We start from the raw sequence: 21,548 nt of genomic DNA, 5'->3' as shown, positions 1-21,548 counted from the left end.
TCTCAGTCACTGATCACTGATCATCACTGACTGAAGCAGTACTATTCCCATCTGGACACAAGCTCACTTTTTTTTTGATCCCTGCTTAAACAGAATACACAGCTTTATAGTTAAATGACAGACATCTCCATATCAGATAAAATAAAAATGTTGGAAATCACCCCTGTACACATATACACTAAGAATTAATAAATTATCCCTGAATTAAACAAACAAAAAACATAGCTCTGTAGTGGCAGGATATTTTAACCACAGATAATTTAACCAACCCTACAAAACCAACATCAAAGACATCCAAAGAACAAAATGAGAACATAATGTTACTATACCTCTATGTATGAATGTAATGCCACAGTCAAGGAAATATCAAACATTAATCTATGGGAGACCAGGAACTTCAGTGGTAAGATATACCCTCTGTTTCTTAGTGATGAACAGCTCTGCTACAATCTTGTCTCTTTGGTCAGGATACAGATAAGGACAGCAAACTTCTAGCGTAGCTTTATACTTGACTAAACTACACATTTTCAGCAACATTATTTTGGTCTCTGAATTTTGCAGGGTTGTATTTCACACATTATTGGGGAGGGAAAAATAAAATAAAATAAAAAAGCAGACCAGAAGTTAGTGGAATTTAGCACACAGGCAAACTTAACTGAAGCAAGAGAAATACTTGGACTTGCGGACTTCAACATTGACTGGCTAAAACCTGAGCACTGGGTATTATAAGAAGCACCTTTACTTCTAACTCTACACTACTTTTCAGGAAAAGCATTTGAGGAGGAGGGCTCCCTCCCAACACCAGCTAATGAAGAGAATTGGTTACTGTAAATGAGCACTTCCACTGTGACTCAGCTAAACACAACTTCTCATATCCTTTTTAACAGACAAAAAATGAGAACAATATGTAGAAGGCAATTGGAAAATATTGTATAACAAAATAGTATGGACAACAGAGGTTTACATGGGGAAAGAAGATGGATTTTAATTTTACCTCCAAGCTTATTTTTTTAAATCACAATCAAAGTCGACAGTGAAATCGGTACTGAGTCTTGTTTCTCAGTTTAAATGAAGAACTGAACTGGACTGAACAGAATTAAGTTCAAGCTTTTGGTAAAAATTTGGACTCTTAATGGAAGTTGCCATTTAACATACCATCACTTGAATGCCACACTATTAGATTGGATCTTGTGTTATGAAACAAATGAGATTATTGCTAAGTTTCCTTTGTCCCAGGGGAAAAATGAATGTTGAAATAAACCTGTAGAGCTCCTGATCTCACCACCGATTCAAACGTCAGGACTTCAGTGCCTTCACCAAATTCAGGACTTTATGCTACATGTACAAGGGGAGTTATTTGCATGAAAATCTGGTTGTACTGGATTGGAAGACCTATGTGTGGTATCACAGAGACAGAAGTGTAGTAAAAATGCATGACAGGTCAGATATGCAACAGCAGTTTATAACATCTCTGTCTCCTTCCCTCTTGAATTTATACTGCTGATAGATGCTACAGGTATTAGGGAATCCCTCCCCTGCAGTAATCCTCCCTTTAAAGCCCTTGGAGTTTCCTTCACGCTTACCCAGCTGACTCTAATGACTCCACAGAACAAGTGCCTGGGAGAAAATGTTGTAGAGTCTCTATGTAGTTCTTGTCACTTCTAAGAGCATGATAAAGGAAATAAAAAGGAAGTATGATTTTCAGAGCTGATGGATTCTCTCCAGTGCCTCCATAATCAATTTAAAGAACTACATAAAAGGTAAGCAGAACGAGTGAAGAGGACTTCCAATAATATTTACTGTTTGTATAACTCTAAAGGTATGGGAAACTTTTCCCTAAACTCATAGACAGCATATATAAGTTGGTACTAGAATCAATGTAGAACACGACCCATTTTATCTGATGATAATTTTTTTCAATTTCTTAATATTCAACGATCACAATTTAATAGCAAGCTACTTTTCAAAGTACTTAGTTAAAGTGCAAAGTAACAGAATGGGTACAGGCTCTTTCTAGATCCATAGAAAGCAGCTTGAACAGAAGCTTTTCAGAGAGCTTTTGCAGCTAATATATGTTGGAGGATCTTTTCATGCCCAGACTATACAGGGTGATTCTTTTCCTTGCTTTAAATCACAAAAGGAAACCACGAGCAAACAATGGCTTTAAAAAGTGAAACAAAAGATAATTCAACTTTATATACAGAGTTTATTTGCCTCCCTACCGTGCATATATGTGTATATACTGAAAAAAAAAGACTTTTAAAACAACACATACTGAAAATTATCCCAACTTGCTAGTAAAAATGACAAAAAATTGGTTGTTACTTTAAGCATCTGAAAACCTGTTTCCTAAAAATTATCCTTTCTTCAATTTTTTTTTTTCTTCTACATAGCCATCAGGTAGATGTATTTATCACTGCAATGTCTGTAATAAATATTATACATGGGTTTCGATAATGATTCCACAAAATAAGGTTTCCAGTATCTCCATGCAAGCCATTACATGCAATGAAATGTCTGTTGCTGCTTAAATTGCTTTGTTTAAGCAGTGTGACATTATCATATTATCACAAGTGTGTTTAATCTGTCTTTCAAGAAGATGGGAATATTGGCTGTAAGACACTGTGAGCCTTTACCTCATTTTAAAGGAAAAGTTAAAGATCAAAAGTACAGAGCATAAATACACAAAGCTTTGGCACTTTGCTTCCATTTCAGCACTCTGCACTGACCTCTACCGGTTTCTCTATTGTGGCTTTCATAAATATTAAGCAACCCACTTTTATTAACCTTTTGCATTCTTTTCTTCAAATTCAGGGGTAAAGTAAACTGTATACAGCCCTGCTAACTTTTCCCTGACTGAAGGTCAAAAAAAAAATCAAGCTTCCAACTACTGTTGGCAGTTTATCTGTAGTGGATGAGACACTCTGAAAAATAATCTGTTAAGAAAAAACCCACTTAACAATACATATACAGTTGTAGAAAGATACTAAAATCAGAAAACTCTCTTAACACATTTCTTATTATGACTAACATGTCTCATTTTTTTATTCAACTGCTATCTCATGTTTCATGTCACATTAGATGTTTGCTTTACAAAATCTTGTTATGTATTGTACAACACCAAGCATCTGAGCAGAAGTATTAGTGCAACACAAATACCAAAGCTGTGAATATAATTTTACCATATTCAATCATCCCCATTTGACAGTCTTCTGCTTCACAGAATACGCTTCTCTCTAGAAGGTTCTTCAGGTGAAATATTTACTTTGATTAGGAGGGAGCTTGCAGCTTTTTTACCCCACACCAGTGGATAGAATACAGCAGCAAGTTCGACATTATGAAAGTACCACTGTAAATGTTTTGTCAAACCAAAGTCATTACCCTGTCTTACTAAGAACAGTGATGCACTCACCACTTATTTTATACCACTAAATGCAGTTCAAACCATCCATTTTCTAGCTGATCACAATAAGAACTAGTTCTTTATGTGCCTTACAGTAAAAAGCAACTCTAGTTAGTCATGAGTAAATGAGTAAACTTTTCCATCCTCCTCTACCAAAGAACACTTCGCTGTCAACAACACCCAAAACTTTCCAAGTTTAAATTATATTTTTAGATTTCTTTGTTATGCAAGCCTATAAGTATGAATAACAGTTTTACATATCATGAGAACTTAATTTCCTCTCACTGCTCTACCAGTGACTCCAAAAAAATTTTTTAATTTTTTTTTGAGTCACCTGTACTGGCCGGAAAAAAACAATGACTATTGACCACAAAAACAATGAATCTGTTCATACAGACAGTAAAGCAGATCACGTATTGTTACTTCAAATTCAGAACAGCAAGATGTCTATTATTCATGAAGTTATTTTGTGTAATAACTTATTTTTCTTTCATTTTTCATGAAAACCTCTTTAGATCCTGAACATAAAAAAATTACTTAGATATTCAGTATGAATCTATAATATTTTATACTGTATAAGCAAACATCTGAATCTGACCTTTTTTTTTTTTTTTTTTTTTTTTTTTTTAAATCATCTTTTCCGACTTGTGGAAAAGATGAAACTCCTCGCATCACTCCACCCTGAGACTGCCAGTGCGTAGAACCACGAGCAGCACACCAGGGCAGCCCTGGGGATCCCCTGGGGCTCAGGGCTCCCCCCAGGCAGCCTCGGCAGAGGTGCCGGTCCCCCCGTGCCCGCCCCGCGCCGCCCCGGCGCTGGCCAGCAGAGGGAGAAGAGTGGGTGCCCGCACCGCCCCGCATCCCCCGGGCACCCCAGCCCCCTCTGCTCTACCTCCAAGCACAACGACAAGCGGCAGCCTCAGCTTCAGTGTCTGTGATGAAAACCCACCTCTCCTACCCGGCAAGTGCAGTGATTCTGGTTTTCGTCTTTTTTTACTTCTTACCTTCGCCCAGTGATTGAGGATGGGTGTTCACAAGGTTGCTGCCGCCTGGTCTTGCTGGGTTTGCCACCGCTCCGACTCTCGCACTGCTGCTTCTAGGACTTGGATGAACAACTGGATTTGATCTGCTTATTCTGTTCTGTGTTAGAAAGAAAACATTTTGATGTTCTGTCACTAGAACTGGGCCTTTGCTCAGTGAGCAAATACATAAACGTCTGAGATCTGCAAATCAGCATCTTTTTCTGTAAGTGGGAACTAGAAAATCTTGATAAGACTTCCTATAACTTACAAAGTAGTAAAAGACATTGATTTTTACTGAACAAGGTGTTGACTGGATCACCACGAAACCATCTTCTGTCCAAGAGACATTTTAAAGCAGTGTTTTCAGTCAGCTCTGTGCAAAATATTCCACAACAACCCCAATAACTTTTTTCCTTACCTCTGGTATCCCAGTGAGGTCACATTCTGTTAAAAACATCCTGTCAAGCTTGGTACAAAAGGGCTCCAAAGAATCAGAATGCAGAAGCTATGCAACTTGCTGACTAACTTTGCTCTGTGTTATTTACCAACCACACAAAGAAAATGCTGTCTATTCAAAACACAGTTCAAAACTCTCTTCACAGAAAGTGAGTGAACAAACAGTCCCATGTCCGATGCTGCAGTCACATCTCCCATGAGGCCCGGTGATAGCTCTGGGGCATGGGACGGAGTGACACCACCAGCAGTCACTACAAGGCACTTTTGTAAACAAGTTGTGTATGTGTGCAGAGGAGGAGGAGGAGGAGGAGGAGGGTGTTACTTTTTCTCTGTCTTAACATTAGGCTTTATTAGCTTCATCATGTTGAAGCAGAACTTCAGTCTTGTTTAGTCTACTGGGTATATTTTCTATAGTCCTTGCACAAGATTTCCCTCACTATAACTTCTGTATTCTTCTAGAAGGGATCTGAAATGAACACATGGAATTTGTGCAGGATCTAGATTTGGAACCCTCTAGCCAGGTTAAACAGCAGAAGCTAGTTCAGACTCTTCCAGACTCATCACAGAAACAGAGAGAAACTCTGTGACTTACTCTACTTTCATGCCCATCAAATTTCCAAACACGTCACATCTTTTGCAATGATTTGTAAAGAAATAATTCTCAGTTATAAAAGCTGTACACAAGATTCAAGTGTTCAGTATTCCCATAACTCAAAGTGACAATTCTGACCCAACTTTATTACTTTGTTTCATTGTAGAACTGAGTTCTTAAAACAATTTGAGATTTCTCTAAATATCAGAGGAACTTCACCGTTTCAATTTGGTAATTTCAAGTGTTCCCAAAATCATAAATCTGCTACACCCACTTTTGTTATTTTTAACTCATCTATTCTTTGTAAACTCTTACCCCACTATTTACAAAGTCACACCTTGGCAGAGAAGTAGATATGTCTTTTTCAGGTCCCTCTGGGAAAAGGATCACTGTATAGACCCAGCACTCCCAGTACTGACCATTGGCCTCTACTCACACCAAGCCACTCCAATGCTTTTCTTCACACTCACAACAAATCACAAACAACTGTTTCCAGGTTTAGAAAAATAAGTAATTGTTCTTGTTATTCTCTTTGTAATTTCAATCTTTAACTGTCAGACCATCATCTTTCTGCCACACAATCCAAACCATCCTCACTTCTTGTCTACAAGGCACCCTCTGCTGTGTTTTATTTTTTTCCCCTTAAAAATTCCCTAGTAAATAATTTTCTTATGTTTTCAAAGGTCTAAAAGGCAGGTGTTATTAAACACCTGTGGTGTATGTTTGTGAGAAGAAAATACTAGACATGGTGACATTATGTCGTAAAACATGAGTGTGCATTTCCTTTTGTGTGATCTGGATCTGCACCTTTATAAGCTTTCACAGGTTTGTGATGTAGGTTCTTCCAAACCTATGTTCCAGGAATAAGGATTATTCTAGATATGACATAAAGCACAGTCAACTGCTGATGTACTTCAACAGCTGAATGGCTCATGATCAATAACCAGATGCCAAAAGTATAGCTTTTAAAATACTAAAGTTTTCTAGAAATACACAAAACCTTAAAACATCTAGCTATATTTCTTTTATCAATAGCTGAAAACATTGCCTTTAAATTAAGAATAGTGCACAAGTAAAATTGTCTAACTCACTCTCAGGATTTTTAAAACAAATATGACTGTTTCTCAACAGCCAGCAAACAACCAGTCCTTGGTCAGTCTGCTGTTGTGCTTTGTCAAGCAATACCATTCTTCAAAAGCAATCACTTACATAACACACCAGTTGCTATTATTTTTAATGTAGACTTTAAATAACAGTGAAACCAATAGGAAGTTTTCCACTGATTTTTGTATATATTTTTTAAATCTTTAGTCCAAGTTTACCTTACAAGCTCTTCTCATCTCATTAAAATTAGTAGTAAATTATAGAACAGTATGCATATATATATATTCTTCCTTTTCCCCAAAATCTCACTTTTCCACTTAATTATCTGTATCTCAGGAACACATACCCTGCCTACTAAAATACTGCAGTATACAGTCGGTTGATTATTTTCACAGTATGACTATGAGGTCAAAAAATTTATAATCCCTGTTTTATATACTGGGAAAACCTGGGTTAGGTCTTCCTCTTAAGCTTTTTCTGAGCCCTAGTACTTATTTTTAAATAGGTCAAGTGTACAAAGATCTCATGTACAGAAGACTGTACACAAGAGCCAGGTCTATAAAACATCAAGCCTCATAAGTCCAAGTATCTGACTGACTTTTTCTTCTCTGTTACTGATCCTGTAACAAAATTTTGAAAGCTACACCTTGATTTTATAGGGAAATCTACCAAACTGTGTGAGTCAAAGGAATTTAGCAATTAAAATGTGTTCAGATCACTCTCCTTATTTCCTATTATTACTTTGAGGATCCTTGTGGGTGCCTTTCAACTCAGGATATTCCATAATTCTGGAAAAATCATCAATACTATTGTAAGATAGGAAAAAGAGAAAATGTCACTGTATTATAGAGACAGTTCCATGTTTTCTTGTTTTGTGCTGTGGATTTCTGCCCTTTGATGCATCTGAGGTTATGTGTGCTAGAAACTCTTTTTGTCAATTGTAACCTGACATTCTATGTCCCACACATAAAATGGTACTAACTGAAGGCACTGTCCTTCCTTTGGAGCCTGACTACTGACAGACACCTGTCCCCTTAACTTTTAAGATCTGGACTATTATTGACTCAATTCAACTGCACAAGGAGTATCAGGTTGTTTTATTTATGAGTCTCAAAACTGAGACAGGAAAGTCAGGTTCAGATTCTCAGAAGTTCCTCCTATCTACCTCTTGCAATCTACTAATTTAATGAAACCAGCTGCAGTCTATATGTGTGCTTTTCAAAAACTACTATATAGTTCAATCTCATGGGGAAAGAGGGTTAGAAAGTTTAAGTTGTGATGTTGATTTGCCAAATATAGGTCACATGGGAGCTAAAATGTGAATCTAATAATGCATTTAATGGCAAAGACTCTTCTCTCTCTCCCCAACAGCCCCACCAGGGAACTGAGACGAAGCAAGATTGATACCAATTCTGCACACAGAGGAGACCTAGCTGCAGTCACCAGCCTGATGCAGAATTCTCTGGGGATAACAAGCAAACAAAAATGGAAGGGGTTAGAAAGAAAGGAACAAAATGCTTTTTCTGGCTATTCACAACATATACCCATCAATTCAAAAAATAAATTGAAAAACACAAAAAAAAAATTCAGGCAAGTCATGGAAAAAAGATTTAGTGAGGTGCACAATAACTCCAGGAGCAATGTTGGATACCAACCACTCACATGTTCCCATCAGGTGGTTTAAAAAAATAAAACAAAAGAAGATTCAAAAAAATCCCATGCTTTCTCCTTTTCCACATAATCACCATGAGTTACAGTTTGGAGGGATGCTGTAGAGAGGGGTGGGGGCAGTGAGGTGAATTTGAAACAGATAAAAGCTGGGTAAGCCACTCCAGCAGTCAGGTTCATGCAGAAGTGCTTTACCAGAAACAATGCTGGTGATGCTTTTGTTCTGGTCTTTTACTAAAGCTTATTCTGGCCTTCTGATGTGCCTCCTATAGGTTGCCTTTGCCAGGCAACTGTGTATGTGCTCACAGTCCCAACTGCTAGCATCACATTTATTTATTTATTTTCAACCCAAATAAACTCTTAATGGCTTAACATAAAACATTTGGATTTTTTTTTTTTTGAAGCACACTAAATAATAAAAAAGCCAGAAGCACAATAGGCCATAAGGGACTGAAAGGGATGATTGTTCAAAGCCTATTAAAAGGTTTGTTGCTTTATTTATATATTTTTTTAACAACACAATTTCAGAGCCTTTTAAAGAAGACTCCTCCTCCACAGTTGCCTGCCAAGATAGTACTTAGCTGAGGGAGGGAGTGCCTGCTCTTTAAAAGATGATGGTATCTATTAGAGAGAAGGGAAAGAGAGATATATAAAAAGGCTTTTCCAAAAACAGTTGTCCAGAAGGGTCAGTGAAAAGAAACAAAAGGTAAGAGAAGAGAATTAAATGGAAAGAAGATGAAGTAACATTAAAACAGAAAGCACTGAGAAAGAGGAGAGGGTTTTAAAGCACAAATAGTTTTATAAAGGTCGTTTTAGTTACTCTATCATATTAACCATGGTCTGTATTTAGGCATCTGTCAAGATAGTAATTGTGAAGCACTTCACAGAAATCAACTGTGAAAGTCCTCTTTCATGAGGTAGGTGAGAGACAGAGACCGACTTCCATGCAGGCAGAAACCAGGTTGCTTCCACAGAAGACCAGAAGACTCTTTGACAGAATACTATGTTGCAAAGCAACAGACACAGAAAGGTTGGTCTACCTCTTGGTGTGCTGCATTATTTCATTGCAGGCCTTAAGTAATTTGTCTGGGTGGAAGACATGTCAAGTGCAGCCAAAATATGTGGAGATGCAGCTGAGGTCCTTGTTCATTCTCCTTTTTCTTAGAAGCAAATATTACAGTCTAGGTCTCACTCTTTAAAATGTACCTCCAAAAACTATAATTGTTTGAAAGCCTGTTCTCTCAAAATGCTGTCAGCATGTGATCACAGATGTGATCACAAAACCCCCAGGTAACTCATGCCAATCTCAGTAAAACCTGCCAAATGAGCTTCTGCATTCACAGTAGGGGGTCAGTGCAATTGCCATTGGTGGCATGTCCATGGTGACCTCTGGTGCTAGAGGATGTCTGCAGTTTGTTCTGACTGGATTTTTTTCCACAGCTCATGAAACCACTCCTGGAAGTTAAAAATTATGTATCTCTGTTTTGGGTATAAGAAATTCCTCTGCAGCTAGGGAATGAGTGTGAAGAGCTTTACCTTTCCTGGTGGGCTACAATCAGATACATCAGCTTGCACTGTCAGAGCCGTTGGGCTCTGAGGCAGCCTACATCACAGCTTCCCATCTGTTAAGAGCAAGAGAGAAACTAATGCAAGAGGATGTTTTCATTGTAGCTTGGATGCAGCAAAAAAACCCCAAATCCAACTCCCAAGGGCAGTTTTATTAGAAACACTTCTGCTTCAGAACTGACATTTCATTCTGTGAAACTAAAAATAACTTTAATTGCCCTTTGTATGTTTTCTGATATGAAACACTCATTTCAGTAGGAATCTCCAAATAAACTCTGCTGAATACATTTGAAGATGTCAAACCAAGGTACTAATCTGTAAGGTAAATCTTATAGATTGAGGTACAGATAAATTCTCCAAAGATTATCCTTTTACTTAACAAGTTATTTTGGTCTAGGTTTGATTTTGTAAATATCCCAGATTCTGTGTTTCAGTATGGGAGAAGCAAAAGTCTTTGAAAAGTGGTGTACAATGCATCTTTTTGCATGACACAGCTCTGAAGCTGCTAGCACAGATCTCAGTTCTGAGATCAAACCAGGGCAAACTCCAAAGCTGGTGTGTTATTTCAGTTTACTAGGTCTGTCCACAGGGAAAAAAAAAAAGGATCCATTAAGTTATTTGTACACTGGAGGCAAACAGTGTAATCTTTCCTAAAGGAATCTTTGAAAGTGTTTGAAATAATCCAAGGTTAAACTAATCTATTTAAAAGAATGTGTCTTGTACACCAGAGTAATGTAAAATTTTCTGTCTTGTATTATGCTGGTTTTTGGTGGAAGAGTGACTAAACTGTGGTATATGGTGTGAGGCCAAGCAACTCTTTGAAAAATCCATTAAAATTAGTGAAAAGAGAGAAAAATGAAACTGCATCCAACAGAAAGTAAAGAAAGATCTCCAGTCCCTAAAGGAAATCTATGTTTTATGTGGCACGGTCAGGACACTGCAATTGTCTTTTCACCATCCTGAAAAGACAATGGGATCCTTGTCACCTGAAGCTGTTGTGACCTTTGTTTCTTGCCAGCTGGAAGGAAAGAATCCTAGCAATGCATCCCTACACCAGTGTCACAGGAGGCAGAACAGGAGAGGTACATCACCTGAGAGACTTAGGAAGACTACAGCTGAACAGACAACAGTGATGACTGCAGTCACAACTCTCCTTTGATCCTAAGCAGAGGATCAAAGTTGCTATCTCTCAGTGCTGTAAAGATTCACTTTGTTCAGTGGTGCTTCAGCATGCTTTAAAGTATAAGGCTGTGTGGAGAACACAGCTCATGGTTTTCCCCGTAATTTCGAGACAGGCTACTTAAATCCATTACATATCTCCAGTGAATTCTGTGAGTAGAGAGCGTTCATGGTGAAGATGTTAATTTCAGAATCCTCGTTTTGAAAAAACAGTTTGTGTGAAGTAATCACAATTTAATTAAACACAATATAGGAACTGCCTTTTGAAGTGCCATTAGCAGGAGAGAGACCATCTTGCTATGAAGTAATTGGAGAGTCCCTGAGGATGAAGGGTCCAACACCTGACCCACTAGATGCACAGAAATGTCTCATACAGAAAGTCTCATGAGTTTTACAGTGCTAAGATGTGAGGATGATGCTGGTTTTTTCAACTAAAGAAAAATCTCTCCCTTTTGGGTTTGAGAAAAGCTTGGGCTGCCACCCAGTGGAGACAGGTACCAATTTTGTACTGATTTGGCTTCCTAGTCACAGTAGGATAGTCAGCTCTCTAGCCCTCCAATAGTAGAAAAAGGAACAACTTAATGATGTTATTTCTTAGTGCACACCAGTTATTCTGGATCAATATATTCCATCTAGAAGTTCAAACAAACATGACTTTTCTAAATGCCAACCTAGGATCTTAGAGTCAGACTGAAATTTTGCCTTGCATATCTGCAGTAGGGCAAAAATTGATTCTTGAATAAACTTCCTAAAGAAATTATGCAAAATACTTTTTATATTATTTTTTTCAGCCATAATATAATCTTTATTCTACATTTTATTTGGCATTTTCATTGCTATTTATGAACAAATATATAGCTTTTACACGGACAGGATCATTGCAATGTAATTTTACTAGCAAAATATGTACTATAGAAATATACATTAAGAATGGAGGAAATTCCTTTAAAACATCTAATCTGACCTTGTCAGAACAGATAAGAAAGAAATGTTAACCCCATGTATTGACAAGCAAAATTTAGTCACAGTTCAACATATATACTGACTTATAGAGATGGTTTATAATTTTTTTCTCTATTAACTCTAATCTGACATTTTGCTATGCCCCAAGAGCTATCATAAGCCCACTTTCTGACTTTTCTTTTTAAGTATTTCAAATAGTATTTCAAACATCCTTCTTGTATACAAGAATCTACCAGGGACAAAATAAAAGGAACTGGTCTCTTATAATAGTTATTGAGTATTCAGGCTTGCAAAAGCACTGAGATAACTATAATATCCTCAAAAAAGGAGAGCTCTGATCCCAAAATACCTAAACTGCTCACAGCATAAGTCACAGCTACTCCATGGTCTCATACTAATTTAGATATTATTCTGTCTCTCACACCTACAGTGCCAAATCACTGAAATCCCAATTCTCTGACCAGGTATATCATCAGATTTTACAGAAAGTCTCTGGAAACTTGGAAATATTTTCCCCTCTTTTTTTTGACAGGTGTGCAAATCCTTCATGTATGACTGCAAATAAATAATTTTCCTTGTAGCCAGTGCTCTTGTTTTCAAATCTGTACTTCATCTGACTTAGAGAAAGTGTTTCTTAGATTTCTGAAATGCCCTCAACCACCAGACTGGGAATCCTGTACTTGCTCATTAGCAGCCTCTTCTGCAAAAAATTATCCTATTTATGATAATGACAAGTGACATTTGTCTATTTTAGGGTACGGTTAAGGCATTCACCTGAGACACACAAACTTCAGACTCTTGTTTCTGTTTAATAAGGTGTTTTGAAGCCCATCTTTCCTTTTTCAGAGGTTGCCGCTTATCTCATGTAGTTGACAAAAAAACCCCAAAACACAATGCCACAAATCCAGAAGAGGTTCCCAGGAGCATCCTTTCTGTGTCAGGTTACAGAATATAAAGATACAGCTTTACTCAGGCTGTAAGAATACAAGTGAGATCCTAGGACTACAGCTACAGAAACACAGATAGAAGAGTCTTTGACTCAAAGTCAAAGGGCATTTTTCCTTATTTACTGCGTTGTTTCTAAAGTCCAGAACAAAAGAGCACCTCAAAGACTTTCTTTTTTGTTTTTAAATGGGAGACTAAAACTCTGTGACTGTGCTGACCATCCTGTGGGAGTGTGCTTCTTCTGTCCCAATTACTGACCTACAAGGACTGAAGTAATTTAGTGGTTTAAGGATTTGCTGCTGATTAGTTCTGTTCATGCTTACCCACCTCATGTTTGAATGACAGGTCTGTGTCTTCACTTCCCTTTGAACTATAATTCCTATTGCACAACAGCTTCAGTTGACTTTGTGCTTGCAAATATTCGATTACTTTTGGGCACACTTCATAGTCAGCTACATAGCAGTGATTTCTAAAGAAATCTGGCCAAAATTTTAACTTGAAACTTTCACTGCACCTCAAGGAGAATTCTTAACAGTTCAATTAAAAGAGCACACAAATGGGACATAAGAAAATTCACAGCAATGGAAGATGAAATGCTGTGCTCTTTTCCAATGGTTCTGTTACGATTAACAGCTTCGGGTCAAATATCTTCATGCCACAAGAGGGAGACACAGGCACATAATTTCTTCATTGAAAATTAAGCAAAAGCCTTAACATCCTGTAAATTACATATCTCAGGGAGAAGAGCTCATTTGCTCTCTCATGTACATAACACTAGTTCGAACAGGCTGGCATAGAGGAGTTTCTACTCCACACCGCATTATAGAAAAAAGAGCTAAAATTCAGGGATTTTAGGCTTTCACTGATGTAGAAGGAAGAAAATATGCAAGAAAATTCTAAGTAACCTTACAAGGAGATAATACAAATCTTGAACTTCTAAGCTTTTCTCTGAGAAGAAGAGTTTGTCCTAGGAAATTAGAAGTGGAAAAGATGAATTCGTTCCCACTAAATTAATCTTGCTGTTGTATAAATTAGGTTAGTTATGGGAAAAGTATTTTATTTAAGGGAAGGTATTTGTAGCTGTTATGATAAGAAAGAATGCTTCTATAACTTTCAAACAAAAGAAATTCAGCTAGAATGGTGATGATGTTTTATGTTAGCATAGGGATCAAATTTCATAGTTAGTCATTCGTACATAAACTTCTGTTAACAGAACAACTTACAGTGTTCAAGAATAAGGAATATCCACTCGGCGTGCGGATATTTCCAGATTTGGGTTGGTTCAGAGCAATTCCTCAAAATTCATTTCTCCATCACTTTTGTAGCTGGGCTGCTCTGAGCTGCCAGTCAAATAAACTTCAGTATTCTTTGTTCTCCAGCACTGCAGTATGGCTCGGTTTGGCTAAACACTTCACAGACTGGACTAAAAGATGCACTACATCTTGAAGCATTTGCAAACCGGTATCAATAATTTATAAACCAAGGTAAGACTGGAGTGTTGGACAGCTGTGTTGACAGCAACACATGAATTCGAACAATTAATTCAGCACTGGCACTTGACAAGGGTGAACCAGAGACTGCACTTGCTCTGGCAGCTGTTGAAACTCATACCTGCGTAATTTCTAACAACCTCAGCTTAACAACACAGGAAAGAAAGAAGAATGCAAGACAGAAAACAGAAAAGATAGAAAGCAAAAAAAGCACTGCAGATTTGAATTATTCAGAAACTTCCTTATAGTGACCACATTGAGCTTAATAATCTAAACATTCTTTTTATATTTTCCAATTCTTCAAGAGAATTAAACTCTCTATAAAAATTAGTACACAGACAACACTGGGAAATGGTCAATAATTTTATGTTTGAAGACATAACAAAATCAGTTTGTCTTGTATATTATTACAATACAGAAACTCCCCCTTAATTTTGTAGGTCAAATGGAACAGATCTGTGTTTCTTTAAGAAGGAACACAAACTCTGGAGTTGTTCAGCTTGTTCTCAGAGGCCCTTAACAAAATATGTTGCGCTGCCTTGCAAAAGCATTTTTTAACAGTTGAATAAATTAGCCTCTTGAAAGAAATCCTTGCAGAATTTTGAGATATTTGCACACCAGGATATGTAGTATTTTTGCAATGCATTTTGAAGCAGCCAATAATTGTTCAAAGCTGAATTTGAGTTACTCAGAGGCCTGAATATGATGACGTTTTGTCTTGACAGAAATACGTTAAGGGGAAGGGGAGAAAGAAAACAGCACAATGCAGCCCCACCAGGACCAGCTCTTGTTTAATGGGAGTGGCTGGTTTTGAAACCACTGAAACACTTCATTTTGAAACTGAAGCCAGTAATAGTAAAGAGGGCAGAGAAAACTACTTCATATAATGTAAGTTTTCAATATCTCTATTTGCAATAAAGAACTTTTTTACATTATAAACTTGAAATACTGATGTGATGAGAAAAATTATTTCTGACTAGCTCTACAGTGCTTTTGCAGGCATATACTTACTATGTTATTGTGTTAGAGAATTTGACAAATAAGGTGGAGCCCTGAAATACAAACAATAAGATATTTATGAAAGTTCTGTAAAAAAAATTCACTTTCTGAACACTACACTTGTAGTGTGGAAATTTCTTGTAGTGTTTAAAATAGTGTAAACAATGCAGTGGAAACACTACAAGGTGCATATTACAATGGTAATTATAAAGAATACAGAATTTATTTCAGTCTGAAAGAGAGAGGATGGATGGGTTATGATTAAAAGCCCAAGGCTGTGCGTAACCTAAATTTGAGGGTGAGTTTCACAAATGTATGCTGCCTCTAAAAAGGAAAAACAATGTAGAACAGCAACGAATTTAAATATTTTTTTGAGGTCAGTAAGTAGATATTACAGACAAATTATATCCATAATCCCTAATGACTGTTGCCCTTCATTTCAATACTTTTTCTTACTGTTTTACCACCATAGAATATTGACATTTACTGCAAGTGTCAAACACAACCTCTCTAAGATGTGATAGAATGAAGGGAAGAACTGTGAATAAATAAAAAGGTAACATTTTTCTTGAAAGAGAACTTTCATGAAATAGATAATATCCCTTTTGCATAACATTAATTCCCTACTGATCCTAGAAATTGCTTTTATTTCTTTATGAAGAACCTGAATATGTTGGTTTGGCTATGTTTTCCACAGTAAGTTTAGCTTGGTTTCTATAATATAGTTCCAAATCCATAGATCACCCTTAAATTTGTCTGTGGTTCATTTCACTAGAAAGAGTCACTTCATATTCCTTTCCAACTCCCTTCCAACCTACATCACCTTTATTTTACACAAAATCTCTGAGCCTTTCGTCACCTGTAGATGCACTAAGGTAGATAGGGTAGGTATCCTTCAATCTGCAGTTAGGAGCTGATAACACCACCAGCACAAGTGGAACCAAATATTATTGCCAAGAAGCTACCAAGTACATAAGCTCATCTGAATAGAAGAAATGGATTAGAAAAGTAGAAACATATTGAATGCTGCAAAAAAGACATGACAAAACCACAGTTTTGAAGGGTTAGCTAGCAGATTTGTCATAGCTTATGTAAATTTATTATTACCCAACTGTACCTGTATTTCAGACATGGATTCCATGCATCTGCTGTAGGTGCCATTGGCTTCCTTCCTCTTCTGTTGAGATTGAAAAAAAATGTCAGAGGCCTCCTCAAAAAGTGTCTCTTCAAAATCTGGATCTGAGAGAACAGAAAGAATGAAACATTTATAATGCTTGCTTTCAGCGCAGACTGATTAATTAATCATCACAGACTGATTAATTAAAAGTTTTCCTGAGTCATGTCTGTTTTGCTCATGCCAGTAATAAGAAAAGGATCTTACCTGTGTTTATCTCATGGACTCATGAGCTCATGGGCTGTTATCTCACCAGTGCATAGACCCTAGATTGTTGGGAGCTGCAGAAAGCTGGAGCAAACCCACCTCCATCAGGGCAGCCAATTAGGGAAACCCAAAAATAGTGGGCATGCCAGTAACAATTCATATAAGATTTGCACACAGAAAGAAATGTGTGCAAGATTAAAAATTTTTTGACATTACTTTTAAAAAGGGTATTTAGAACCTTGTAAGTATTCATTAACGTTTTGTAAGTATGGAGTGAGGCATGTGTGTTGTACTGCTAGCGTTAGGCTGGAATTAGTCAATTTATTTTCAGTTAACTCTATGTCATTAATTTATCAGAAAATGTTTAAATCCTGATTTGGTGTAAACCACATGAGTTGATAATTTTATATGATAACTTCCTACAAGAGAAGAAACTGAATGGAATTTCTGGACAAGATCCGTTTATTAAATGATTTACATGTGATTCAGCTGCTCCATGCACATATCTAAACTGATTTAGTTAAAAGATAACAATGTTAAGGGACCTGGAACTGTGGGATGGATGATGTCAGGCTGAGTCAAAAGAGTAGAAATGGAAATGCTGCAGCATTTGTTTATATTTCTGTGGTCAGCACAAAATCTAAGACCTTGAACAGACTTACCCAGAAATTTCAGGCTCCTTAGTCACCTTCTGTCTCAGTTCTCTTTGGCAACCTTGTCTTGTGATGTGAAGCTAGAAGATGTTGTATTTCTTACCAAGATCAAGTATATAACCTGATCTTGACCTTGACTACAGATCTCTTGCTCTGTTTTAATATCTTACCAGAAGACTGTCAGTTCTGAACATTCACTGAGCAGATGTTTGCCATCTTCAAGACACTCAGCAAAACTCTCAACCCTTTGCCCTCATAGGCCTGAAAAGTATTGAAAAAAAGAAAACAGGTAACAGGAACTAAAGCATAACCCAATGACAGAACAGTGTGGGAGGAGAGGGAGAAAAAAAATGAAAGGGTATTTCAAGAGTAAATTATTTTCTACTAATAAATGCCATCAGAAACTACAAGTGCTTTAGAAAGTGCTTCAGCTCTCAGATATTCAGGGACAGTAAGAGTATGTGTATGCAAATTTAAAATATAAAATGAATACATAATCCATATATGGAAAATCTATTTGAGTTCGAAAAAGAGCTGTAGGGTAGAGCAGACTCTATAACCAATGTGGATACTCCTTCCTCTTGTGTGGTGACTAGTAGTACTTTTATCTCTGAAGAAGTACTCCAAGGAATCAACTGAATCCATATTCATGCACCTCTCACATTCCACAACAGAGAAGTGAAACCCCTCAGAGTTATGTTCTCAGTAGCAAAATAAAAATGCAGGATTCTAGTGCCCTTTGGGGGTGGAGCGAGAAAAGCTGTCTTACCTCCTTACTACTGATCATAGTCAGCCAGTCTACTAATAGGTACTAGTAAATCTCTTATAACAATTTCAAAATTGACAAATTTACCATATGTAGCAAGAGTGGGTAGAGCCCTTCTCAAATCTTTGTTCGCGAAGCCTAGCCATGAGATCTGCTAATGCAGAAGCTCTGAGTCAGTTTAATTTTGAGCTGACAGGTTGTGACAGTGACTAGAGCCTTACTAATAACTCCCAATAAACAAGTTACTGTCAGTGAGTAATGAAATGTTTTGAAAGGGGTTAGGGCTGAACCTAAGAATAACAGCTGAGGGAGGGAATTAGCCTCTTTTTTACCATGACCCCCAACTGCAACTCAAAACAAATCATATCCTTTATAACAACACCAAGTGGCAAATGTGGCCACTTCATATTTCACCCTCAAAGGACTTAGCAATGATTTCTGGATTTCGGATTTTTGTTACTGCTTTCTTCTCTTATGGTGATCTTTTTTGAGGTTGAGACACTACAAAGACCTTTTACATTAATATGGGTAGGTAATAAAAGCCCTTCTGCCAGTGAGAACACCTTAACAGATATAGAAAACATACTGGAGTGTGTTGGTTTAATACATTATTATGTCCAATGTTTTATAAATATGCAGGATATTTTCTTTGGCACATTTATACACAGAGACACACACAACACAAGTAACTAACAGCACTGTCTCCAGGTACTGTAGTACCTCAACATAGTTTTCTTATTTTTTCCTGCATTTCTGGACTTTGGTTTTCTTGTGAAAATTAGATTACTTGCTCAGGCAGAATCAATCCTTTAAAGACAAAAGAGACTTAGCCTTTGGCAGAAACCTTATATGCATTTCTATGTGACAACGGTTTGGTCACTACTTTTCAGGTCAAGTTCTATTGCTTAAAGCAAAATATCAGTGATTTTTATTTTCCTGCCACCCAAGATCCCAAATCTTATATTCTCTATCACGGTTTAGCAGCTTTGTTGAAAGCATCTGGCATATCAGACCTGTCAGTATTGAGTTCATTGTATCATAAGATAAAACTTCTGTGTATGCACAAATTATTTTTGAAAGCATACAGCCAAATCATTCAGAACCATGGATGTTCAGGGCATGAGGTAGTAGATTTCCTTCAAAAGTAATGTGCAGACTCCAAAGAACATTGGGTTTAGGCCACAGTTTACAGTCTGTGTCACAATCATCTTCAATAACTGACGCACATGAGTGAGAGGTTTTGGTTCAGTCTAATACCAAAAGCACATATGAATATGTATAATTATCTCCTTTCACATACAAAAGCTTTCAGAAATTTACTATTCCTTAGATAGCTGTCTCAAAATTATTGTTATAGATTGGTCTTGTTACAATGATGTGTTATGTATAAACACACGTGGGATACTTTAAAACCAAATATTAAGGAAAAATTCACAAAAAGTTTCTGTTTAAGTGTTACTGAATTCACAGAGCAAGAAGTAAGGCTAATTGCATGCCTAAGATTAGTGATACTAGATATTGTCTGGACGTGCTTTAAGACTAATTACTTCTATTCATAGTAAAGCACTGAAAAGAAACCAATGTCTTTTCCATTCTCAGACAGAACTTAAAACTGAGTGAACAAGAGATGTCTCTAAAGAACAAGATGCAGGTCCTGAAAGGGTCCAGAAAAAAAAAAAAAAAAAAAAAGGAACTTAGCTAAATTTCAGTTGAACAGAACACAAAAAAACTGGTTATATTCAGAAAACTATAGATATTTTTGCTCTGCCAAGATAAGCTAGAGAGATTTACATGTCATGTGATTCTGTTTTACTTGTTCCTGTCCTTCTGATCATCTCTCTGAGTTGTCATGAAGGAAGAACAACAAGCAAAGAAGTCTGGTATGGAAATATAGGGTTTTGTTTTATTTTATTTCACTTAAGAAAATCCTTTAAGGTTGTTTTGCCTCTGCTAACCCTACTTGGAGAACTAGAGGAAAATGAAGGAATTAGAATGTTCAGGAAGAGAATAGCAAAGAAAACAGTGAAGCATTCCTTTTTTAAAGGCACAAAAAAATATTCCCTTTCAGAGGTTGCAGGGGGCTGAACAACCATTTTAACCCAGGTAGCCTAGTTTACTGGTTCACCTTTTAGGCATACTTGAGTTTTACACGCACAAACCTACCTCATCCTGCTGCTCTCAAATGTCAGGGAAAACTGAATTTCCTGACTGCTCCCTTCAAACACCTGCTAAGAAAAATGGCATTTTAAATAATCATTTAGGGTTTGGGGATTTGGCCTCAGATGGAAGAGGTGGATCTACCCATAACATGGCAGGCTACTGTCTCAAAACTGTATAATCCTGAACAGGGTGGTGAAACCTTGTAGGATGACACTGATTCCAGCTGACTCAGCTCCACTTAACAGTCAGGAGAAGACAGTTGTCTCAGTAGAATGGGTTCTCTTTAGAAAGAGAACATCTACAAGAATATTAGCTCTGCAAATAGAATAGCACATTTGCTATTCTTGCAAATTTTCATGGGTTTTGGGATTACTTAGAGAAGCTAAACTTTCTAAAGGTGCTGATTTTAAACTCTTGCATTAGTTAGTTTATTATTACTTAGCATAAATTCTGTCTATTAACATTCTGTTGGCATGGTTATTTAGAGAGAAAAAAGCAATAATGGAATGTGAAGCAGAGAGAAGGCTCTACATAAATGGGTGAGTGGTGTGAGTGGAGTCATGTCATGAGAGAGACAATAAGAGAGTTGAAAAATTTATCTAAGGGTATAATTACAAAGATAGTAATTCCTCCACTTCTTGGACACCAGTAGAATGGATAGGGAAGGTGCTTTTATTTTAGCCCCTTTTATTCTCTACCAAAAGTAAATTAATAAAAAGGTTATCGCATGGATCTGTCTAGGGAGGGAATAGAGACATGCTTCACATTAAAATAATTATTATGGCTGTTTTTAAAATCAAAAATCAGTGCCCACTATTCCCCTTCAGGGTCCTGAAGAATTTTTAATCTGCAGGTAAAATTAAATTTTTTTGAGGTTCTGAATGATATGATGAGGAATATTTTACCGGGCAAAATGTTAATAAACAAAAATAACAGATAAATTTCCATCTTTGTAGAACTGGTAGTTTCTCCTTAGCCTCTTACTTTATTTAATCAAAATACTACCTCTCTGGGCAAATAAATTAACATCTAGCCTATTCCTGTAAAGGCAGCTTGAACAATAGAAAAGGAAAAATACTGAACACTTGTTTAACAGTGTTACAGATGTGGTTTTATTGTAATGATGTAAAATCTGTAAAGTAGACTTTGTCAATGTAATGAATATAGTTTTATCCCTGTTTATAGTGTAAGGAGGAGAGTC

General features: G+C 36.9%; 1 protein-coding gene across 2 annotated transcripts in view; it reads right to left on the bottom strand.

Annotated features, from left to right (window-relative positions):
- Window positions 1-4,990, bottom strand: part of ST18 (ST18 C2H2C-type zinc finger transcription factor) — a 166,540-nt gene extending 161,550 nt beyond the window's left edge. The window contains exons 1-2 of one of the 2 annotated variants that reach the window (XM_050328284.1): window positions 4,844-4,990; window positions 4,408-4,543 (exon numbers count right to left, since the gene is read on the bottom strand). In XM_050328284.1, coding sequence (XP_050184241.1) covers window positions 4,408-4,543; window positions 4,844-4,882 — 175 coding nt within the window. In that variant the 5' untranslated portion in view covers window positions 4,883-4,990. The remainder of the gene's footprint in view (window positions 1-4,407; window positions 4,544-4,843) is intronic. The other variant, XM_050328293.1, reaches the window with a different exon arrangement.
- Between the last annotated feature and the right edge of the window lie 16,558 nt (window positions 4,991-21,548).

The sequence above is a fragment of the Myiozetetes cayanensis genome, unplaced genomic scaffold, assembly GCF_022539395.1.
Source record: "Myiozetetes cayanensis isolate MyiCay16 unplaced genomic scaffold, myiCay2020 scf1, whole genome shotgun sequence".
NCBI classification, from domain to species: domain Eukaryota; kingdom Metazoa; phylum Chordata; class Aves; order Passeriformes; family Tyrannidae; genus Myiozetetes; species Myiozetetes cayanensis.
This window is presented reverse-complemented; position numbering and strand designations above follow the sequence as displayed.